The 18,241-nt window shown below is 41.3% G+C and overlaps 1 protein-coding gene and 1 long non-coding RNA gene across 6 annotated transcripts in view; one reads left to right on the top strand and one right to left on the bottom strand.

Moving 5' to 3' along the window:
• PECAM1 (platelet and endothelial cell adhesion molecule 1) overlaps positions 1-15,590 on the top strand; it is a 26,512-nt gene extending 10,922 nt beyond the window's left edge. The window contains exons 13-16 of one of the 5 annotated variants that reach the window (XR_010466854.1): positions 304-372; positions 8,916-9,018; positions 10,083-10,105; positions 14,039-15,590. Coding sequence is in view for 4 of the 5 variants with exons in the window: in XM_005508006.4 (XP_005508063.1) it covers positions 304-372; positions 3,612-3,668; positions 10,083-10,105; positions 14,039-14,068 (179 nt within the window). In the remaining variant the exon portion in view is untranslated. Of the gene's footprint in view, positions 1-303; positions 373-3,611; positions 3,669-8,915; positions 9,019-10,082; positions 10,106-14,038 lie in introns of all 5 variants that reach the window. The other 4 variants (XM_005508006.4, XM_065034135.1, XM_065034134.1 and 1 more) reach the window with 4 other exon arrangements.
• On the bottom strand, positions 10,044-18,241 carry LOC135575668 (uncharacterized). The gene is made up of 2 exons (XR_010466867.1): positions 18,068-18,241; positions 10,044-12,028 (listed from the first exon to the last, which is right to left on the bottom strand). It is a non-coding gene; the product is annotated as an uncharacterized LOC135575668 (long non-coding RNA).

Raw genomic sequence — 18,241 nt, 5'->3', positions numbered from 1 at the left:
GTTGTGCCACTTTTGAAGGTGTTAAGTTGAAAGTAAAAGTTTTCGGCACAATTTGCATGTCCCACAGTTTCAGAAACCTGTCTTGAGTTGCTCTGCTGCCTTTCAGATTGGGATGAGCCTTAGGAATGGCTTGGCCTTACAACTCTTAGCAGAGTAACTCATATCTGCTGTGAGTAGGGCCTGATCCTGCATCTGTCAAATGAGGACTTGTCCATTAATTGCAGTGGCAGCAGGATCAGGCCCACAGCTCAAATGAAGCGTGCAGTCCTACAAAGCAACATCTTCTTGATATTTTTGGGGCAGGACCTGACCTTGAGAGTGAGGAGGTGGAGTACACTGAAGTTGAAGTGTCAACGCTTGATCCTCACAGAGGTAATAAACTGTCTGGCCTCTATGGTTATGTTTTGGGGGCATGTTGCTACTCCCTGATGCTGGTCCGATATTGGCACTTGTCAAAGTAAGAGCAGGTTGTGTTTTGTGAGCGTGACAGCTTCAGGCCAGTAGCGCTCCTTAATCTAGATGGTGCTGTGACAACAATGCTGTTGTTCATTGTAGCCCTTCTTCAAAACAAAGACGAAGGATATCACACTCACCTTTTTTCTGGGCATGCATATCTCCTCCTGTAGGCTGCACGCAGAGTCTGATTCCTTCTGCCTTTTGAGGAACTCCAGATTTCTTTGATCTCTCAGGACTAACTTCAGATTAGTTTATCTTCCCAATCCTTTGTTTCTCCTGCCACTGTTGTCACTGTCAGTTCTAATGTTCGTCTCAGGAGCAGGAGAATCATATTTTGTGTATTGTGAAAGATTGCTGCAATAAGTACTGCAGTGTCCAGGCTAGAACAAGCAGCCTTTTTGTCACTTTTGGGAATCAGGAATAATTGAATGCCACCTCAGAACAAGTTTACATAATTGTAGAAGGATATACATGTTGTCTTTGACAGTAAAGAATTACTTACATTTAAAAACACTGTTTTCACCCTGTTTTTCCAGCCCTGTTTGCAGTAGCTGGTAATTTCTGAAATACTTTTTGACACAGGACAATGGTGAATAGACTAGTTCATCAAAAACTTTATCTGTATTATGCTTCTCTGTGAGGAGCAAAGAACAGAGTTCATTATGGCGTTACTGATAGTGAGTGGTAAACTTGCTAGAAGCAAAGTTTCACTGCTTTATTTTGAAACTTAAATGTGGGAATAACTTGATAGATGCTTTTTGAAGTTGGGGTGAAGAGGCCAGACAAATATAAGGTGGAGCTGGGGCTACACAGTCCAGCTCTTATTTGAGGTAGTCATAGAGGAATGTTAATTTGATATTTAAAGAGCTGGTAATTCCAGAGAAAGATTAAATGGAATACTTGCGGAGATTATATGCTTGACAAAAATATAGTGCTAATTTTTTCTAAAGCTTAGTTGTGCAAAAAGATGGCAAAATTATTTAGACCCTTTATTGTTAATCCAAGCAAAACCAAAGGCCAGTGCTAAAGTAAGATCAGGAAATATCCCTGAAGCGAGAAGCAAGAAACGGCTAATCACAGCTGAGTAAGAACATGCTCTTTCTTTTATAGCTGGTTAGTTATCTGCAGCGTAGCAACATTAGCAAGTTAGAGGGAACAAAATGTCAAATCATCTAAGTAATTCCTCCTTGCACATTTTTTTCAGTGCTGAGATGGCTTTTGGAAGATTGACAAAGAAAATAACATGCGCACTGGCATTATATCGCAATTTAATGAAATTAGTTTGGAGGGGGGAAAGAAGGCAAGCTAAGGAAATGCCTCCCACCAAGTCTTTCCAGCGAGTTCACAGGAGCAGATTCAGGACTGTAATTTGTTAAAAATAAGTGTTCCAAATGAAATGAGCTACCTCTCATTAAAATTCTGAGAAGATTATTTCTTACTTCACTGGCAATTTAATTGATCATTTAAGCTCAAGTCCATAAGCATATGAAATGCCCTTCAAGATCTTCAGACTATTTTGCAAAGAAAGTTCATGCCAAAACTGCAAGTTTGAAAGCTGTGATTAGGCACTCGCTGAAGTGTAACTCCTACTGTCAGTGAAATTAATAGCAGTTTTACAACTCAGTTCTGATGTGTTAGCTCCCAACATTTAAATGGTGCTTAACAGAATTAAAACCAATGAAATTAACTTTGGGAAATTCAAAAGTGGTGCGAGAGACACTTAGGTTCTTCATAGAAATGCAGAACAGTAACAGTCCTGATTCTGAGTCTGGCCATAGACCAATATGTCGGAATTCTTTAAATGTTTTGTTACAGTTGAAGTACACGACTCTGTACCCAGAAACGTGAATTTTCTTTCCATGTTCTTGCAGAGGGAGAACAACCATGTTCTATTTTTTTAAAAAAACTCTAACTAGAAAATTCTAACTTTGAGACTTATTGAAGATCCACAGAAATTGGAGGTGATATTGGTAGAACTCTGAGGTTTTCTAAGAGACTCAGTTTAACTGAAATGAATTAACCTTTCTGAAACACTTTGAGATCCTTCAACAGCCTTTACACCAAATGAAGAAAGTGGTTTTAAATGCACAGAGTTATGGAGCATTTTGCTTTATTTTGGTTACCCAGGGATTCTTAATCTCCAACCGTACAAGAAATGAAGGAAATTGTTCTAATCTCCTATGAACCAGAGCTGTGTTTACACTGACTGTAGAGAAACTGAGTTCCTGCTCTTTTCAGGCCTTTAGACAAGGCTCTGCCCTTCCCCTCCTGGGGTAAGTGCCTGTAGTTTGGCATCCAGACTCTATGGATAGGTTTTCACAGGTACCAGACAGCAAAGACGGGAGAGCTTTTTGCTTTCCAGCTCATACAAGAGCAGAGGTTTACAGGGGTTTGTTCCTGAACCCAAGGGACTGAAAAATGAGTGTTTAAGACTAACTGCATTTGTATCCCAGCTGTGTCCTTGAAGGCACAAATCTTCCCTGTCTGCTTGTTCCTCTTTCTATCTTTCCACAAGTCTTCTTCGCTTTCCCTCCAGCTCTGTTCAGCTGATCTCAGTGCACTGACGGACAAGTCTGCCACGCTGAGGAACTGAGAGGAGACCTTTCCCAGATAGCACCTAAATAGAAGCTGTCCAGTGTGAAATCTGCAAATATTCCTCTGAGACATTTCACAAAGAACAGCAAATTAGGTTATTTTTGTGCCCATAAGATTTAATCAGGCTGGTTGCCAAAAAGAGGGTGTAGTTAGTCTTGACAGATCTCCTCAGGTCTAGGATCCTTAGAACAGATTGAAGCTCTTCAAAGTGATCCAGAGAAACTCTTATCTCGTGGTAGATGTCCCTGTAAAATTAAAGCAATACCAATTTGAGAAAGGTATTAGAATGTTAAAGTCAAATTTAGAAAGGGAAGTCTATTTGCATCGTTATTTTTATACAGAGGGAGAGACGTCTCTCACTCTCAGAACCTTGCAGTCTGGGTTTAGGGGAGGGGGTATAGATGCTTGTTCGTAGAGACTTCACAGGCTCGTTGCTGCTTATGTGACTCCTTCCTCTGAAGGTGGAACAGTGTGTTCTGTTTAAGGAGTTTTCATAAGGCAAACAAAAAATTAAAAAAATAAAATAAAATAAATTGATTCTCTGCCAATACATTTTCCAGCTCCTGTACAGAAGGGGACTGAAACAGTTTATAGTGAAATCAGAAAAGCTAATCATGGTAAGTAAGCTAGTGAAAAATTAAACATATAAAGGAAGCATTTGTGTAGAGATTAGGGATAGATTTGTGACTGAATAGTTTAGAAGATAAATGCCATAAATAAAGAGATTTGAGTCACATAGGAACATACTGAAGGACAGCTACAAAATCACAGGTGTTGATAAATTGTATAACACCTTCATGGTTTCTCATAAACCGACGATATTTAATGCAGTGAGATTAATATTTGTAATATCTACTTCATCAGGCCATTTGTATTGTATCTGCTGAGTAGCTGGGCCGTACATCTGGATCTGAATCTGGAGCAGAACATACCCTGTTAGGGATGAGGATGCTGTGTTGTGTTATCTCAAACTGCTAATGAACAACACTTCTCCTCTTAGTTGAGCATGTTTGCCATATGTTATAAAATATTACACTAGTTTGTGATATAACTCCAGCAAATATCTGTAAAGCTTCCGATTACAACCTCTAAAAGCCTTTAAAGCATTATGATCACTGCAGTAGGGTGGGCTGTTTGTTTTAAGCACCATCTTGGATTGTATGTGCCAGCCACTCTGCCCTCCACCTCCTGTTACACACTTCTGTACAAAGGCATTAGCTGTTTACTGGCAATTGCTGTCTATAACTGTTCTGTTAGTAATGAATTCAGAAACTAAGTTAAAAGCTTAGGTTCACACTTTGTCAAGGACTCATTCAGAAAGGATTTTCTTCTTCTTGTGTTAGGAAGTGTAGATTTGTAAATATTAGGGCTGTAAACTGTTTGGATTTTGTCCCCATCCATGTTGCCATGTGGCTTTGTTGTGTGCCATTTTAAATTTTTTATCATTGTGTTACAATTTGCTATTTTCTAAGGGATTTCCCACCTGTTCTGACACAGTATTCTGTTTCTAGGGAATCTTTCATGTGAAGGTCTCGAAGTACTTTAGAGAACATTACTTAATTTTGCCTTGTGAGGACTTATAAGGCAACTTTTATCTCCATTTTACAGCTGAATAAATAGAGAGATTAGGTCATTTATTTAAGGCAATGTGCTTAAAGAGCGACAACACTGGGACCAGAGTTTCAGAATCCTGACTGGTGCTGAGCCTGTATGTCGTACTCATTTTTCACAACTTTGCGGTGAAAAGCAGAACATCCTTCACCCTAAAGAACAGGCATTTCGTGCAGGATCACCTGGCAGGAACGTGAGAAAACAGAACAAAACAGCTAATTTCAGGGCTGAACCCAAAGACCACTGACGTTCTGAAAGGTTTTACAGTGACCGCGAACGGGACCTGTAACGAGCTGCAGAAGCTGATTGTATAAGCCCTCGCTTGCTTTCTGCCAGGGTGTGAAGCCGATTATTACACCTTTCAGCATTCCTATTTTAGACATAACGGAAAGCGTTATACACCAGAAGGATGTTTTGTGAGTTGTAGTGTAAACTCAGGGTTGGTACGGCAGAGCCATAATTCAAAGCACTCGCCATAAAGTGGGAACTGCAATAAAATGAGATATGATTGAAAGACTGAGCTGAATTAGCCAGATGATATGCAAACGCCCCTTAATCTTGCAGTCCACCTGCTCTCTTATGCATAACATTCTAGAGTTTCAGTTATTCTTGGAAACATAGTAACAGTTTATTGTTTTAATCACGTCTGTTTTTCCTGACTGATACACAGGAAAAGTGTTTCAAATAGATAAGCAGTGCATCACATAGCTGTGCCATTGCTTTGGATAGGGTTACAGTCAGTTTAAATGTAACATTTACTTTGATTTTTGATAGGCTGTGTGATTGCAAGGTGGCAAAGTATAAATACAGTGGAGGGTCCCTAGAAAACAGATCTATCTTCTTAAGTACTTTAATATATATTAATACAAGTATATTAAAGACCAGTTGTGAAAGATGGTGAACATTACTAGTTGGTGCAGAAGTTGGTTTACCATTATGATTTTCACTACATTTGAATATTCCTTGAGATTTTTGAGCAAATGCTCAAGAGTCCAATCTACTTCAGGAAGTTCACGGTTCAGACAAACGTGTCCTCTGGGCAAATTACATTAAGTTGGGAATCGGTGTCAGCTCCACAGTTTGACAGATTTAACACCTAAGACCTATGTAGCATTTTATTATTATTTGTTTGTTGGTTGCAGTTGTGGTTTGGGTTTGTTTAATTAGAATTAAGCGCTTCATAAGCAATTTTGTCTTCTCAAGGAATTGTCTGCGCATTCCAGAAACTGTGTCTCCTAGAGAGGAAGCTGAAGAGCTGTCAGTAGTAGTTGTGTTCCATGCAATTCCTTGTGACTGAGCTAAAACACTTTGCCTCCTCGTTTTTCTCCTGGCTGTCAGTGCTGTGCCCAGTAAGGCAGATGCCATGTCAGTAACCAACATCTCTTGTATTTTGAATTCTACAGCTATTGCTCGTCCTTATCCCACATCATGAATCCATAGTGCAGATCATGCTCTGATTCTTGCCAAGGCCCAGGTCTTTGGCAGTGTGCTGAGGACCTGCCATTAGTCCTTTTCTTTTTATTTTCCTGGTATTGGCTATGTTATCTCCTGTTACTATCATTTTAGTGTCTCCATCACATTGTGGTAAGAATTCCCATCCTGTCTGCTGTGTTGTTTTCCTTATTCTGAGTACCAGGCCTAAAGAGGTGTTCACATTAAAGATAGACAGAAACAAACTGTCAAATGCACATTTCAAAAGCCAGAAGTCCTGCATGTGGTCAACTACAGTTAACCCGTTAACAGTAGGAAAAGCAGGTCATTTGTGAAATTCAAGTCTAGTCAGGTGTATTTTGATTGAAAGTCAAATAATAGCACTGTAGATAGAGAATGTCAGTGGCTTTAGTTGGATGCTACATTTCCTCTGATATAACAGGAGGCTCAAGAAGGGCGCTGATCACTCACATTGTCTCTGGAAGCAACTCAGAGAGATGAAATTGTCATCGCATTGTTACTGAAACGTTAGTTTAATTCTGAGAAAGATTTGGTGTTTAGGAAGTTCACCCAAGTATTGATTTAAAACCTTTTCTAGAGCAATAGGCAGTATAGTATAGTATAGTATAGTATAGTATATGGTATAGTATAGTATAGTCACGTCACAATTAGTACCAGTCAGGTCAATAACCTTTGTCTAAAAGTCCTTCACGCTTATCAAGACAAACTAATTTCCTTAAAATACTGCTTTCTCTGATTGTTCTATTAAAAGGTCAAAGTATATTGAGAGTCAGGAATATCCAACCCTGTCCCAGAGCTGTTGCTTTTTGTTCAGAAAGAACTGAGACAGTTGGAGACTTAAGCAAAACAGGCAATTGTCTAAATCAACAGGCTGCCAAGAAGGATAAACTGACTGTGGCTCCGCTGCCCCTTTGCCTGCGCTGGAGTCCCCAGAGGCCGGGCTGGCGGCTGCTGCTCTTCCCGAGGGAGGGGTCAGGGTGTGTCCCACACCGAGTCCAGCTGGGTGGATGGAGGCTCTTTCAGACAGATTATTTACTTTTATCACTGCTTTCATCCTCCCGAGAGGCAGCAGGGGAAGTCCAAGCATCTCCATACTGGTTCTTTATCTCAGCTCCAGCCCTTCCCTCACCCTTGCTCCCAGTTCTGGGGGTAGCACTGTTCTGTTTGTATTGCTGAGAAGAGCAGACACAACTCCAGCTCACAGAGTTCCTTACAGTTTCCAGGGCATTTCTTGTGGAAGACAATGTTTCAGTAGATTCTTGCTCCTTCAATGAACTCCACCTTTGCTCTGTGTCAGATCCAAAGCTCACAAATACAAGGACAGGCTTTGCACTGGTCTGAATGTGCACTGAGTTGAACTCACAGTGGCTTATTGCAAGACAGCTACTCTTCAGTTCTTATCAGGAGAATGGAAATCTAGTGAACAAAATGCAGGGCCAGCCTTTATGCTGCTAAGTCTGGAAAAATGAATTGGTCACTTGGAGGCAACTGCAGTGGTGAGACAGGAAATTCTATGAATCCTATTGCAACCAACAATGTGCTATGGAAAAATAAATATATCCCAGTGGAAAGAGGCATGAGAAATCCCCATTGCATTCAGTGGTTTGGAACAAACTATCAGAAATCAGTTCTAGCAATCCGGAAATCTGCTCAAATACTTTCCTGCTACTGAACCTTGGCTTAGCACCTCTATACTTAGCCAGAATTTCCCACTGAATGCCTTTTCTGGTATAGAGAAAACTTGCAGAGTCTGAGGGTTCAATATGTTATTCATACTCGGGCCTTATGAGCACATGCTAGTTGAATGCAGTCTGAAATCATGCAAATAACTCTTCACTTCTCCAAAACAAAAATTCTTCGGATCTCTAGGTTTCAAGACATGTTCTAGACCAAAGGCTGCATCTGTGAGACCTTGATTCCAGAGCCAAATGCTTATAATAGCTTCAGCCAAAAATTAGACAAAGCCAGATGTTTGCAGTAAGACTCAAATATGCAGGGAGCTTCTGACCTTGCTTGAACCTAAAATGCGGAGCTGAATTGCGTGCATGCCCTGTGTGAGATCGGTTCCCAAACTGCCTGCCAAGATTCTCTGTTAGAAGCTACTGCTGCAATAAGAGGTTTGGCAGAAGGTTGTGTGTGTCTGCAGTTCGGCATCTTCAGTCCATAATCCAGCATCTTAGCTTTAACCAGTATTGGAGGTGGGTTTGAGATGGGTTGTGAATTGTGACTTTTTAGGAATATAATCTCTTCTCCATAACCTCTAGCAACAAGAAAGGGCAGAGCAGGTGGGGATAACAGTGTCTTAAATTCCTGCCATTAATGAGTTCCTTCGTAAAAATGTGTCCTTTGCATTTTAAACCCCAACAGCGAAAAGCAATAGCAAGAGTTTAAATCCATCAGAAATCCATAAAACACCTTCCTTTATTAGACTTGGGAATCTTTTAGAAATCACCAGCACCAGACCTCCGATTCCTTTCACAAAATATCCAGTTTGTTTGCCCTGCTGTGGAAGCTTGGCCAGTTCTTCTGTGTATGACTAGAATCCAGGATATCTCATTTCCCTGTTTTGTTATTAAGGGAAAGCCAGGTGTCATTTGAAGAGCTCTCCTCTTTCCTCACAGTAAAATCAGTGTGTTTCAAGTAAAAAACACTTCACATTTTTAACAGGAACGAAATAAAAAGTTTGTGAAAAGAATGATGTAGCAAAGAATCGACGAAAGCGCCATATCGTTGTGCTTTCATTAGAGGCTACATGCTGGCTCACCTGATCAGTACCTTTTAGAAATCATTTTGCCTTCCAGCGGCATGTTCAAAGGACACAGACGATGACATTTTCCTGGCAGAGATATGATACTTAGCTGGAAAGCCACACGATTTTGAAGCTGGGTGACAGCTAACAAGGAGGTGGGATATCTGTTCTTGTGACCTAGTACCTTTGGGGTAGCAAACATCCCGTTGTTTGAAGTTTGGAATTTATACAAAATTTCTCATTTCCTTCTTCCTGTGAGCACAATACATTGTGACGGAAGACTAAGCTACAGCTCATTAATACCTCACTTCGTAAACCTTACATATAGTTTTGTCCACCTAAAGTCAAGCTTTGATGTAGCACTGGATCAGCAGTGTTTTTGTTCACTTCTATCAGCTTTCAGGACACAAAAACCTTGTACGTGCTGCCCATGTTACTTTTAAATTTGTTACTTAGCAAACTGACTAGACATGTAGGAATCCCTGTTGCTGAACACTGAGATCAGTTTTATGCTGAAATTAAGTTTATGCACTGGCATAAGAAGCACTTCCCCATGTCTCTGAATTGTCTTACTTTCAGAGGGCAAAGAAATATTTGTTTCAGTATTTGAAGGTATTCTCTGAAACTTCTGAATAGCTAAGTCCACTTAAAAAAGAAGCGGTGGGGGGATAAGATCTAATCTTAAAGTCGTCCACTGATCCTGAATAGAAAGAGCCTGCTGGCTCGCAGACTTGCCTTGGGAACAAGCATCTCTTTATTAATAATATTTCAGGTGTCCTTGCAGGATCTTATTTGGCTCTGAAAGGTGTATCCAATACTGGATTCCTGCAGTATGTTATTTTCCTGGCAAGGATCGGAAGAGGAAATATAATGCTCATGAGAACTTACCTCTGAAAGGAAGACTCTTTCTTTGTCCAGTAACAGTTTGTGCTTGGAGTAGAGACTTCTGCTCTAAACCAGAACCAGGAAAGCTGTCGAGCATGTACTGTTCCACATGGTCTTTGAAACGTCTGGTCCCACCCATGTACTTGAGTTAAGCTGGCGCTTGGATACTTCTTAGGGCCAGATCTTGAACCTTAGCTGTAGGTACCATTTTTATATCATTGCAAGGTGAACAAAGAAGGTTAGATTAAACATAAAAGTCTATTTTCTGAAACACAGAACTGATCACTCTGCAATGTGTCATTTCATAATTTGTACACTGTATTTTATTTTGCAGATTCTGTGGAAAACAGGCATTCTGTAAGTATGCATTTCATGTATAAGGGAATTGGATCGAGAGTATTGTGTATCTAGTAAGATAATGTTCAAGTGTTGCTATGTTTTCATTGTTTATTTGTTGTTCAGGGCCTTTACCAGACAGCTACTGGGCAATCCCTTCAGATATATTCTTACTGATCAGGCTTTCAGTATGAAGTTTATAGAATGGTCAGCTTTAAAGTCCATGCAACTGACTGCTGTTTGGCAGTGCTGGTACAAATACTGATCTTCCAAGCATCTGTGTTGAGCACCTGCACAGCTTTGGATACGTACCACAAACCTTCATGCTGACATTTATGGTCCCATCCCTAAATGGATGATCTCAGTGAAACAATTAGGAGTTCGGTGAAGGTTCTGGAGGCAGTGAACAGCTTTACAGGGCTAAGAAGCCCGTGATACGGATTTTTTTCTTTAAAAAATAGGTGTCTTGAATGAGCTGTCACTCTGTTCTCAAGAGGCAGGGAACATACATTTCAGGAGCACTTTCCTGAATGTTAGATAAACTACCTAATCCAACCTGAAGCCAGGCAGACAGGGTGTTTTCCTGCCATCCACTCTGTGACTTTGGAACTTAGGAAAAAAAAAAGAGAAAGACTCATAAATAAGAATCACAATAGCAGTCGACGTCAGCTTATGGCATCCATTTGAGTTTTGAAAGGCTCCATCAGCACTCACATCCCCATGGGATAAAAAATCAGCCCATTGTATTATTTACAGACAGTGGCAGTGCACTGAAGGTCACAGATTGCGTTACAATAAACAGACATATATTAACAGGCCAGTAGGGTTTATAATGTCATTGTCTCTCTTAGTTTAAAGGTTTGTTTTTATTCCTTGCTCTCAATTTTCTAAAAATACATTGAGCTGAACCCTCCTGTGTGTTATACCAGGCGTTCCTTGGAGGGGCACGCAAAGAAAGTTTGTCCAACGCAAAAGGAAAGCGGTCAGGAGTGGCTGTGACAGACATCAGGTGTAAGCTCAGGGAGGAATTATTATCTTTTTTCTTTGTATTTTTTTCTCCCCCTCACACTCTGCATCGTTTTTAATGGACATTGGGTGAAAGCCTAAAGTTTTATGAAGATTTTTTTGTTTTATTTTCCTGTGGCCATAACTGAGTAAAAAGTCTCTTTTGAACTCTCCAGATATTTGACCTGAAGTTGGACTGGATAGATAAATTTCTTTATAGGTTTTCTATCCTCACCATTTGCCTCTCAGCACTTTTCAGGCAACACAGATGAGCACAGAAGAGGCAGGGAGCTACTAAGGTGCTTTCTATCATTATTTTCTTGCGACATTTTTTTTCTGCAGCTCATTTTCACACAATGCCTAACTTTGATGTACCTCAGAAGTTTGGTCCAAATTAGGATTTGTTGATTCTACTCGTGAAAAGGAAAATGCTCCTTATAAAGCGATCAAGTGGCTTAAATTTCCTCCCCAGCTGTTCTGCTTCTTTATAGGCAAATGAAGTATTTGGCTCAGAGGTGAAATTGCTTTCGATCTTCTATTCCCTTAATTTGTGAGTGAAAGGAGCCCTTCAGGAGCCAGGCTGGTCAGCTGCCGTCTCAATCACATGGAGTGCCAGATGGATTAGTTCGCTATAGGGACCTGTCAAAACACTTGCAGAATTTGAGTCTGTTTAGGAAGCAATAGGTATTGCAGAAGTGTGGGACACAGGGCACCGCAGCAGAGAGAGGGGTGTTTTGCTAAGAGTTTTTTTCTGAGACAGGACGACATGCAACCTTTTTGTTTCAGTAATGAGGGTGGGGACTCGCCATCAGGTCCTGCTGTCCCTTTCACTCTCGAAATTCAAATAACAACGTGGGGTCCGCTCCTCAGATAAACTCTGTTATCTTACGCAGTTCTGCGTTGATCTTCCAGAAGTGACAGGCAAAACAGAGTGTTGCACTGTGGAAAAGAAAGATGAAGCAAATCATTTTAACGAGTGCCAGCCCTGCGCTTGTGCATTTGCCCAGATGTAGTTTCTGTCAGAATAAATATAGCGTGGAAATTTGGGAACTTTGCTTCATCTTCACTGAGAGACTCTTCTAAAATCGAGCTCAGGGCTTTAGTAAGCACTGTGTACTGACAATAAGTGTTGTGTTACACAAAGGCATTGAAAGTGTTTGTATTATGTCAAGAAAGGTGGTGCACTAGAAAAACAATCAGTTACAGTTTGAATTATTTGAATGTACAATTATTTGAATATACAATTCAAATATACAAAAAGGCCCAATTGCAGTACAGGTCCTGACCGATTTGCAGTCCAGAGTACCTCGAACCTGAATGTCTTGGACTTTTAGGTCATTTAGAAATGAACCCAAAGTTCTGGGTTGGGGGTTGCTTTCCTCTTTTTCTTCTGTTTCAAAAATTTCTATCTTAAATGCCATCCATAGGAAGTATTTGCAAAAGAAATGAATTACTTAGAGAGGAACTGGGAGGAGGTTTCCTTCCTGAAATCAGAGCTGGCGATCTTTCTAAGTTATTTAATGGTCCCAGTTTCTGAAAACATATTGAAGGAAATATCTTAACAATGAGATAGCCGCTTCGCCAAATACTAATTGGTATTGTGTCAAATTTACCTCAGCGGTACATTCTGACTTCATATCTCCTGCTCCCCTGTTACCTCTTAGATGTGTGTGTTTGTTTGTTTGTTTGATTCTGTGCTCGGGGTACATGGGCTGGCAGCCTCGGTCGGGACATTGTGTGCTTTTAGCTGCCTATTTGTTCAGCCTCAGAACGTACCCTTCAAGACAGAAACCTGTACAATTTACATCGATTTGGATAAATTTCTGGCATTTTTTTTCAGCTACTTTCTCATCTTACTCAAGTGACCCCAAAAGCGTTTTGTAAATTCTCAGAGATAAAGGCGTTTCTTCACATTGCCAGCACCACATAGGCGGCTCAGAAGGGGGACCTGGCACGTGTTGAACTGCGCACAGTAACGTAGCACGATAGTTTCAGACAGGAAATGAAGATGAAGGATGTGTCCATTTAGAATTGGGGGGGGATTTCAGGCAGCCAGGATATGAAAACCAAGGTGATACTCTGAAATAAACATTGAATTATAAACCAGGAATTCCTGCCTCTGACTCATGGGGCAAATCCTTTGGGGGTAAGTCCACAAAAGGAATTAGGCGCCTCAGTGCTGACAGACGAAACTATTAGGTGAGAGGCCACCATGTACTCTTAGCAGATATTTGCTGGAGGAAGACTTGCTTTGGCAACTGGTGTCAGGAAAGACTTGACAGTTGTGAACCCTCAGTGGACAGAATTATTTCTGTCATATAATGTAAAGACAATGAAGTTTGGGATGTCTTTTTGCCCTTTCCATTGGCTAGCGTAGGGGACTCCTCCGTCTGCACGCTGCCTTTTGTGGTTCTCCGTGCCAGGTTTCTGTGTCCCTGCTGTGTACTGAATAGGTAACTCAAAGCTCAAAGGAACAGACTTTTGTAGAAACATGCTGTGTAAAAGTTGAACACTGCCTTGCTCACTGTTGAGATACCCACGTGCTTCCTAGGAAAAGGATTTCACTCTTGTGGGACTGGAGATGGAGATCTAACTGTGGCAACTGGGCACCTACTAGTAAATGTGGGATCTGACTTTCAGATTCGTTGAGGACCATTTCCCATAAGAATCCAACTTCTATCAGTAGGCGCCCAGCTGCAGATGTTGGTGATTAACAGTATTGCCGTCTAGCCTGTGATTGTTAACCTAAATCTCCCACAGTCTTATTTCCTTTTTTATCTTATGAAGATAATACTAATATATCCCCCAGGAACTGTATTTATTAGCTCATTGTATAGTACTCTAAGGAATACATTACTATATTTAAAGTTTTGTATTGATCAAAAAGGACAGGAGAGGGCAGGGGGACATTTATATTCATACCTTTCTTTTTGGTCTTGTTGCCAACAGAGAATACAAGGGCATCCTGATGCTACTTAGAGCAGCCACCTCAAAGATCAGCTGGGAGAAGAAAACAAGCCAAGATGGAAGATGTTGCAAATGTTTCAAAAGCTCTGCAGCACTTATTTATGAGTTTGCCAGGCTCTTCTTTTCAAAGTTTATTTCCTCAGGGGGAACAATAGAGAAGTTCCTAAAGCATTTAACGGAAAAAATTACAAATAAAAATTCTCGTAGGAAAGTGGCTTTAGAAACCACTGACCTAGGTTCCCATCTTTAATTTCTCCTGCTAATGCAATTTTGCCTTTCTAGCGTCTGATTCATCACGCTCTGAGGAAATAAAAGGAGAAGCTACAGCTGAGGGAGTGCATTTCTACACTGCACTAACTACTGTGATGCTAGTAGGATGTAGAAATATCTAATCTTGCTTTAACCTAGCTAACTTGGTTAGCAGTACCAGCTGTGGCAGAACCGAGCTCAGCATGGCTTGGCCAGCCATGTGTGGACTTGGACATGATCTTGCAGGTTGTGCTGAACTCTCGGTGCTGCAGCAGCTGGACTGCTACCAGCCTTGGAGCCAGCTACTTTATAGCTCCCTTGGACACTACACTGTAACGAGGGCCTAACGGAACAGCGAGCTCTGGGCTCTCTAAAAACTTGAATAACTGTTCAGACATTCAGTACTTTACCAAGTGCTTCTCTAAGTAGAGGCACACGTATGCTTTATTCTTCGCTAAATTGCTTTTCCCTTTAAAAGTTCTGATGCTTGTTGGTTAGTTGGGTGTGATGGCTCTCCAAGGACTGATTGCCCATCACAGTTATTTTGGATGATACAAAATACAAGTCTGGACTGGGTGGATGTACTACACCCAGATCAAGGAGTTCGTACCTGAAAATCCTGTTATGTGTAACCCTTATTCCTTTGATTTTTAGGAGAGATCTGTAGTTGTACTTGTGGCCAGTTAGTCCAGTATGGAACTCCATGCCTATCCTTTTTCTCTATAGCATCATAAACCACTAACATGGATCCAGTCTGGACCTGGATCTAATCTTTGTGGCCCATAGTAATCTCAGTTGCATTAGTTTAAAAAAGAACACAAAACAGAAAAAGGACTGTCCCCAACCTCCTAACCAGCTGGTCTTTGACACTGCATTGCTCTCCTTTTCTTATTAAAGATTAAATTACTACAAGATCTGGGCCACAGGTAAGAAGGTTCTCATTTTAATTAGAAAATAGTGAAAGAGAGGACATGGATTTGTATATACATATATAGTTACTGCTTTAAGCATTGCATCAAAGGCGCAAAACCAGCAAGAAATACAAAAGGGTTTTATATCCTCATTCCAAACGTCTAAGTTTTCAAGCTCCAGTTACTGGCTAATATCTCTAATTTATTGTTCCCTATGCAAATGTTGTTTGTACCAAAAGCCTTTCACAAATGACTGACTTCATAGCACTCTTCTGTTGACAAATGTTCATTCCAGCATCCCATGAGTGTCCATACAAATGCATGAGTATACGGAATGTGAAAAGGTATTTTAATAAAGAAAACTCTGAACTGAACTTTGCACTGGATCTTGCATGTTCGTGTTGGTGACCACTTGTCTGTAAAATTTTTTATTAGTGATGAACCATATAGATACATTATATAAATTGGACCATATGGAAGACGTCATCTCTGCAACAAGTGATTCCAGGCACTTAATCTGTTGTCAGGAACCAGTTTAGCAGCAGGTAAATGAATTAAATTGGTTTGGCTGGAATAATCCTAAACTATTTTGTATTTAGCCTGTAATAAAAGTTGTTTTCCCTACTAAAACATATATGAACTATCCACTTCTTAAAGCACTGTGTGCTGCTTTGAGCACGCCTGTTTTGTCTTACAGATATACCAAAAATATTTTAAAATATGGGACATTAGATCAGCAGGCATCTCCGGTGAAGACAAAGTTAATGGGCCCATGAAGTAAAGAGCTACACAGGAATCCAAATGCCCTGTTGCATGTCTTTTGCATGTCAAGCAAGCCTCACTGCCCCACTGGAAACGTTTGGGAAATAAGTCTTTAATATGTTATTGAAACAGATTAGAGCTCAGATTAGAGCTCAAACAATATGTTCTCAAAAAAACAACAAAAAAATCAAATTTTTAAGTTGTAATAAAGTTGAGCTCAGCAAACATAAAATAAGTTGTGTTGCTAAATATTTACTTTTTGAGCAGACAAACGGCTGGAACACCCTCAGGCCCTTTGGGACGTGCGGTGTCCGAGCGGGTCCCTGCCAGCGCCGCACCCCGCTGGCACTGAGCGTGTTCGGATAAATCAACAGATTCTTCTTCCTTGCCACTGTTAATTTTTTTTTGTCATTTCCAACAAACTGGCAGCTGCTTGTTTTCTTGTCTAATGTAAGTATATTCCTGGGTGCCCTTTCGTGAAAAAATCAGTGAGGATGTGCTGTCTGGGTCGGGCTACAAACCTCCTGACAGAGCGCGGTGGAGCCGCCTGTCCCCAGTGCTTTAGTGTCACCCGCCGGGGGCCGAAGGGACCTTGTTCCCGTCCCCGGCTGCCACGTCCCCGCTCCCGCCAGCAGCGCCCGCACCGATCCGGTGCTGACCCCTGGTGGCAGGTGACCCGCAGGGCGACAGGGCTGGGGACAGGTCCCTCTTGCTCCCTGGGACGGGGGCTGGTGTGCGGGGGAGGCTGCGGGTCCGACCCTGATTTCTGGGCCAGGTTCTGTTTTACGTCTACCTGTACAAACTGAGCCTTCTGGCTTTTATTCCTGCAGCGCTATGATCTCTTCATCTGGACCTCCGCCACCCTTTGAGACCAGTTTTCAAAACCCAGTGTAAACCCACCAGCTGTGACTTCTTTCTCACGTAGGTTAGTGAATTGTTTGTAAATGCTGGGGCACTACTTCTGTCCAGAGTAAACATCCTGTTCATCCAAGGTTTATTTACTTTGCTGGAGTGTTACGTGCTTGTTCTAACTGCTTCTTTGTGAACTTGGTTCAGTCCAACTTCTTGATGTTGCAACTCATCACTAAGCTGGTTTGCATCATAAGCTCCCAGCTTTTGGAGCAGGGGAAGTAATGCTGCCAAACTGGCTACAGCCACTCTGTTGGGAGGGAGAGGACAGGTGGACAGGTACAGGGCAAGGAAACAAAGTTTGAGAAAAACAGAGGTATCAAATGAAAAAAAAAAATAAACACCAACTAAACTAGAATCAAACCGAAAGTAATAAAGTATCAGTGCAGATTTTAAATGCCAGCCCATTTTGTTATTTAGAATTGCAAGGCTATTCTGAATAGACCTGGTGAAAGCAGAATAAACATCCCTCTCACTGTTATTTGAGAGGTAATAAGCAAGTTGTCATGTCTAAAGAATCACAAAGAATGGGGCTCATTGTCTTCATGCTTTGAAATGCTCCACTTCAAATCGCAGGTGCTCCCATTAAAAAAAGCTGCAAGTCTAGCAATCATGAGACTGTGGCTTGCATGGGAAGCTTTGATTAAATGCGAGCATTTATGTTTCTATAGGCAATTTGTTTTCTCACCAGCCACAGACAGGCTGAGTGGGAAGGCTGAAAAAATTCTCAACCATTGCAGGAAATAATCACTGTAGTTAAGTTTTACATTTAATAGCAAAAGAAATCAGTTTCCTCAGGGATGGAGCCACCCGCAAAGTCTGATGACAGACAAATAGAATAATTTTCTAGTCACTGGTTATGCTAATCAGGTGACCAGGACTACCTGGCCTATATCACTTCAGTTACTTTGGCCATTAATGACAATACTTCCCACGAACAGTTGGACATCCTGTGGCTCATACTCACCCTGTGTGGCCACTGCCACTTGAGCTGTGGCCTCCAGATAAGAACTGAGCATTTTGCGCTGCCTCAGACTCCTGAAAATGCCAGCACATAGGCAAAGAGAACAGGAGTGAGCTACTTCCCTGGCTGCATTTTCCAGACAAATTTGATGAACATTGCTCAGCTCTGACTCAGGGTTTTCCTCAGGGCTGGAAGAACGAATCTAAATGTACTTACAGCACGTGTTGGCACTCTCGAAAAACTGGTTCCACCTGTGGGTGCTGAGCCTGGAACAGCCTCCAAACAACCTGTCCCCCCTGCTGGAGGTCAGGGACCTTAAGGGAGCAGAGAGGGGAAGTATTCAGACTTATGAAGAGAGATTCACATTCCTCCCAGGGACCTCGGGCACTA

The sequence above is a fragment of the Columba livia genome, chromosome 18, assembly GCF_036013475.1.
Source record: "Columba livia isolate bColLiv1 breed racing homer chromosome 18, bColLiv1.pat.W.v2, whole genome shotgun sequence".
NCBI classification, from domain to species: domain Eukaryota; kingdom Metazoa; phylum Chordata; class Aves; order Columbiformes; family Columbidae; genus Columba; species Columba livia.
The sequence above is the reverse complement of the archived record's forward strand: the minus strand, read 5'-3'. Positions and strand labels throughout refer to the sequence as shown.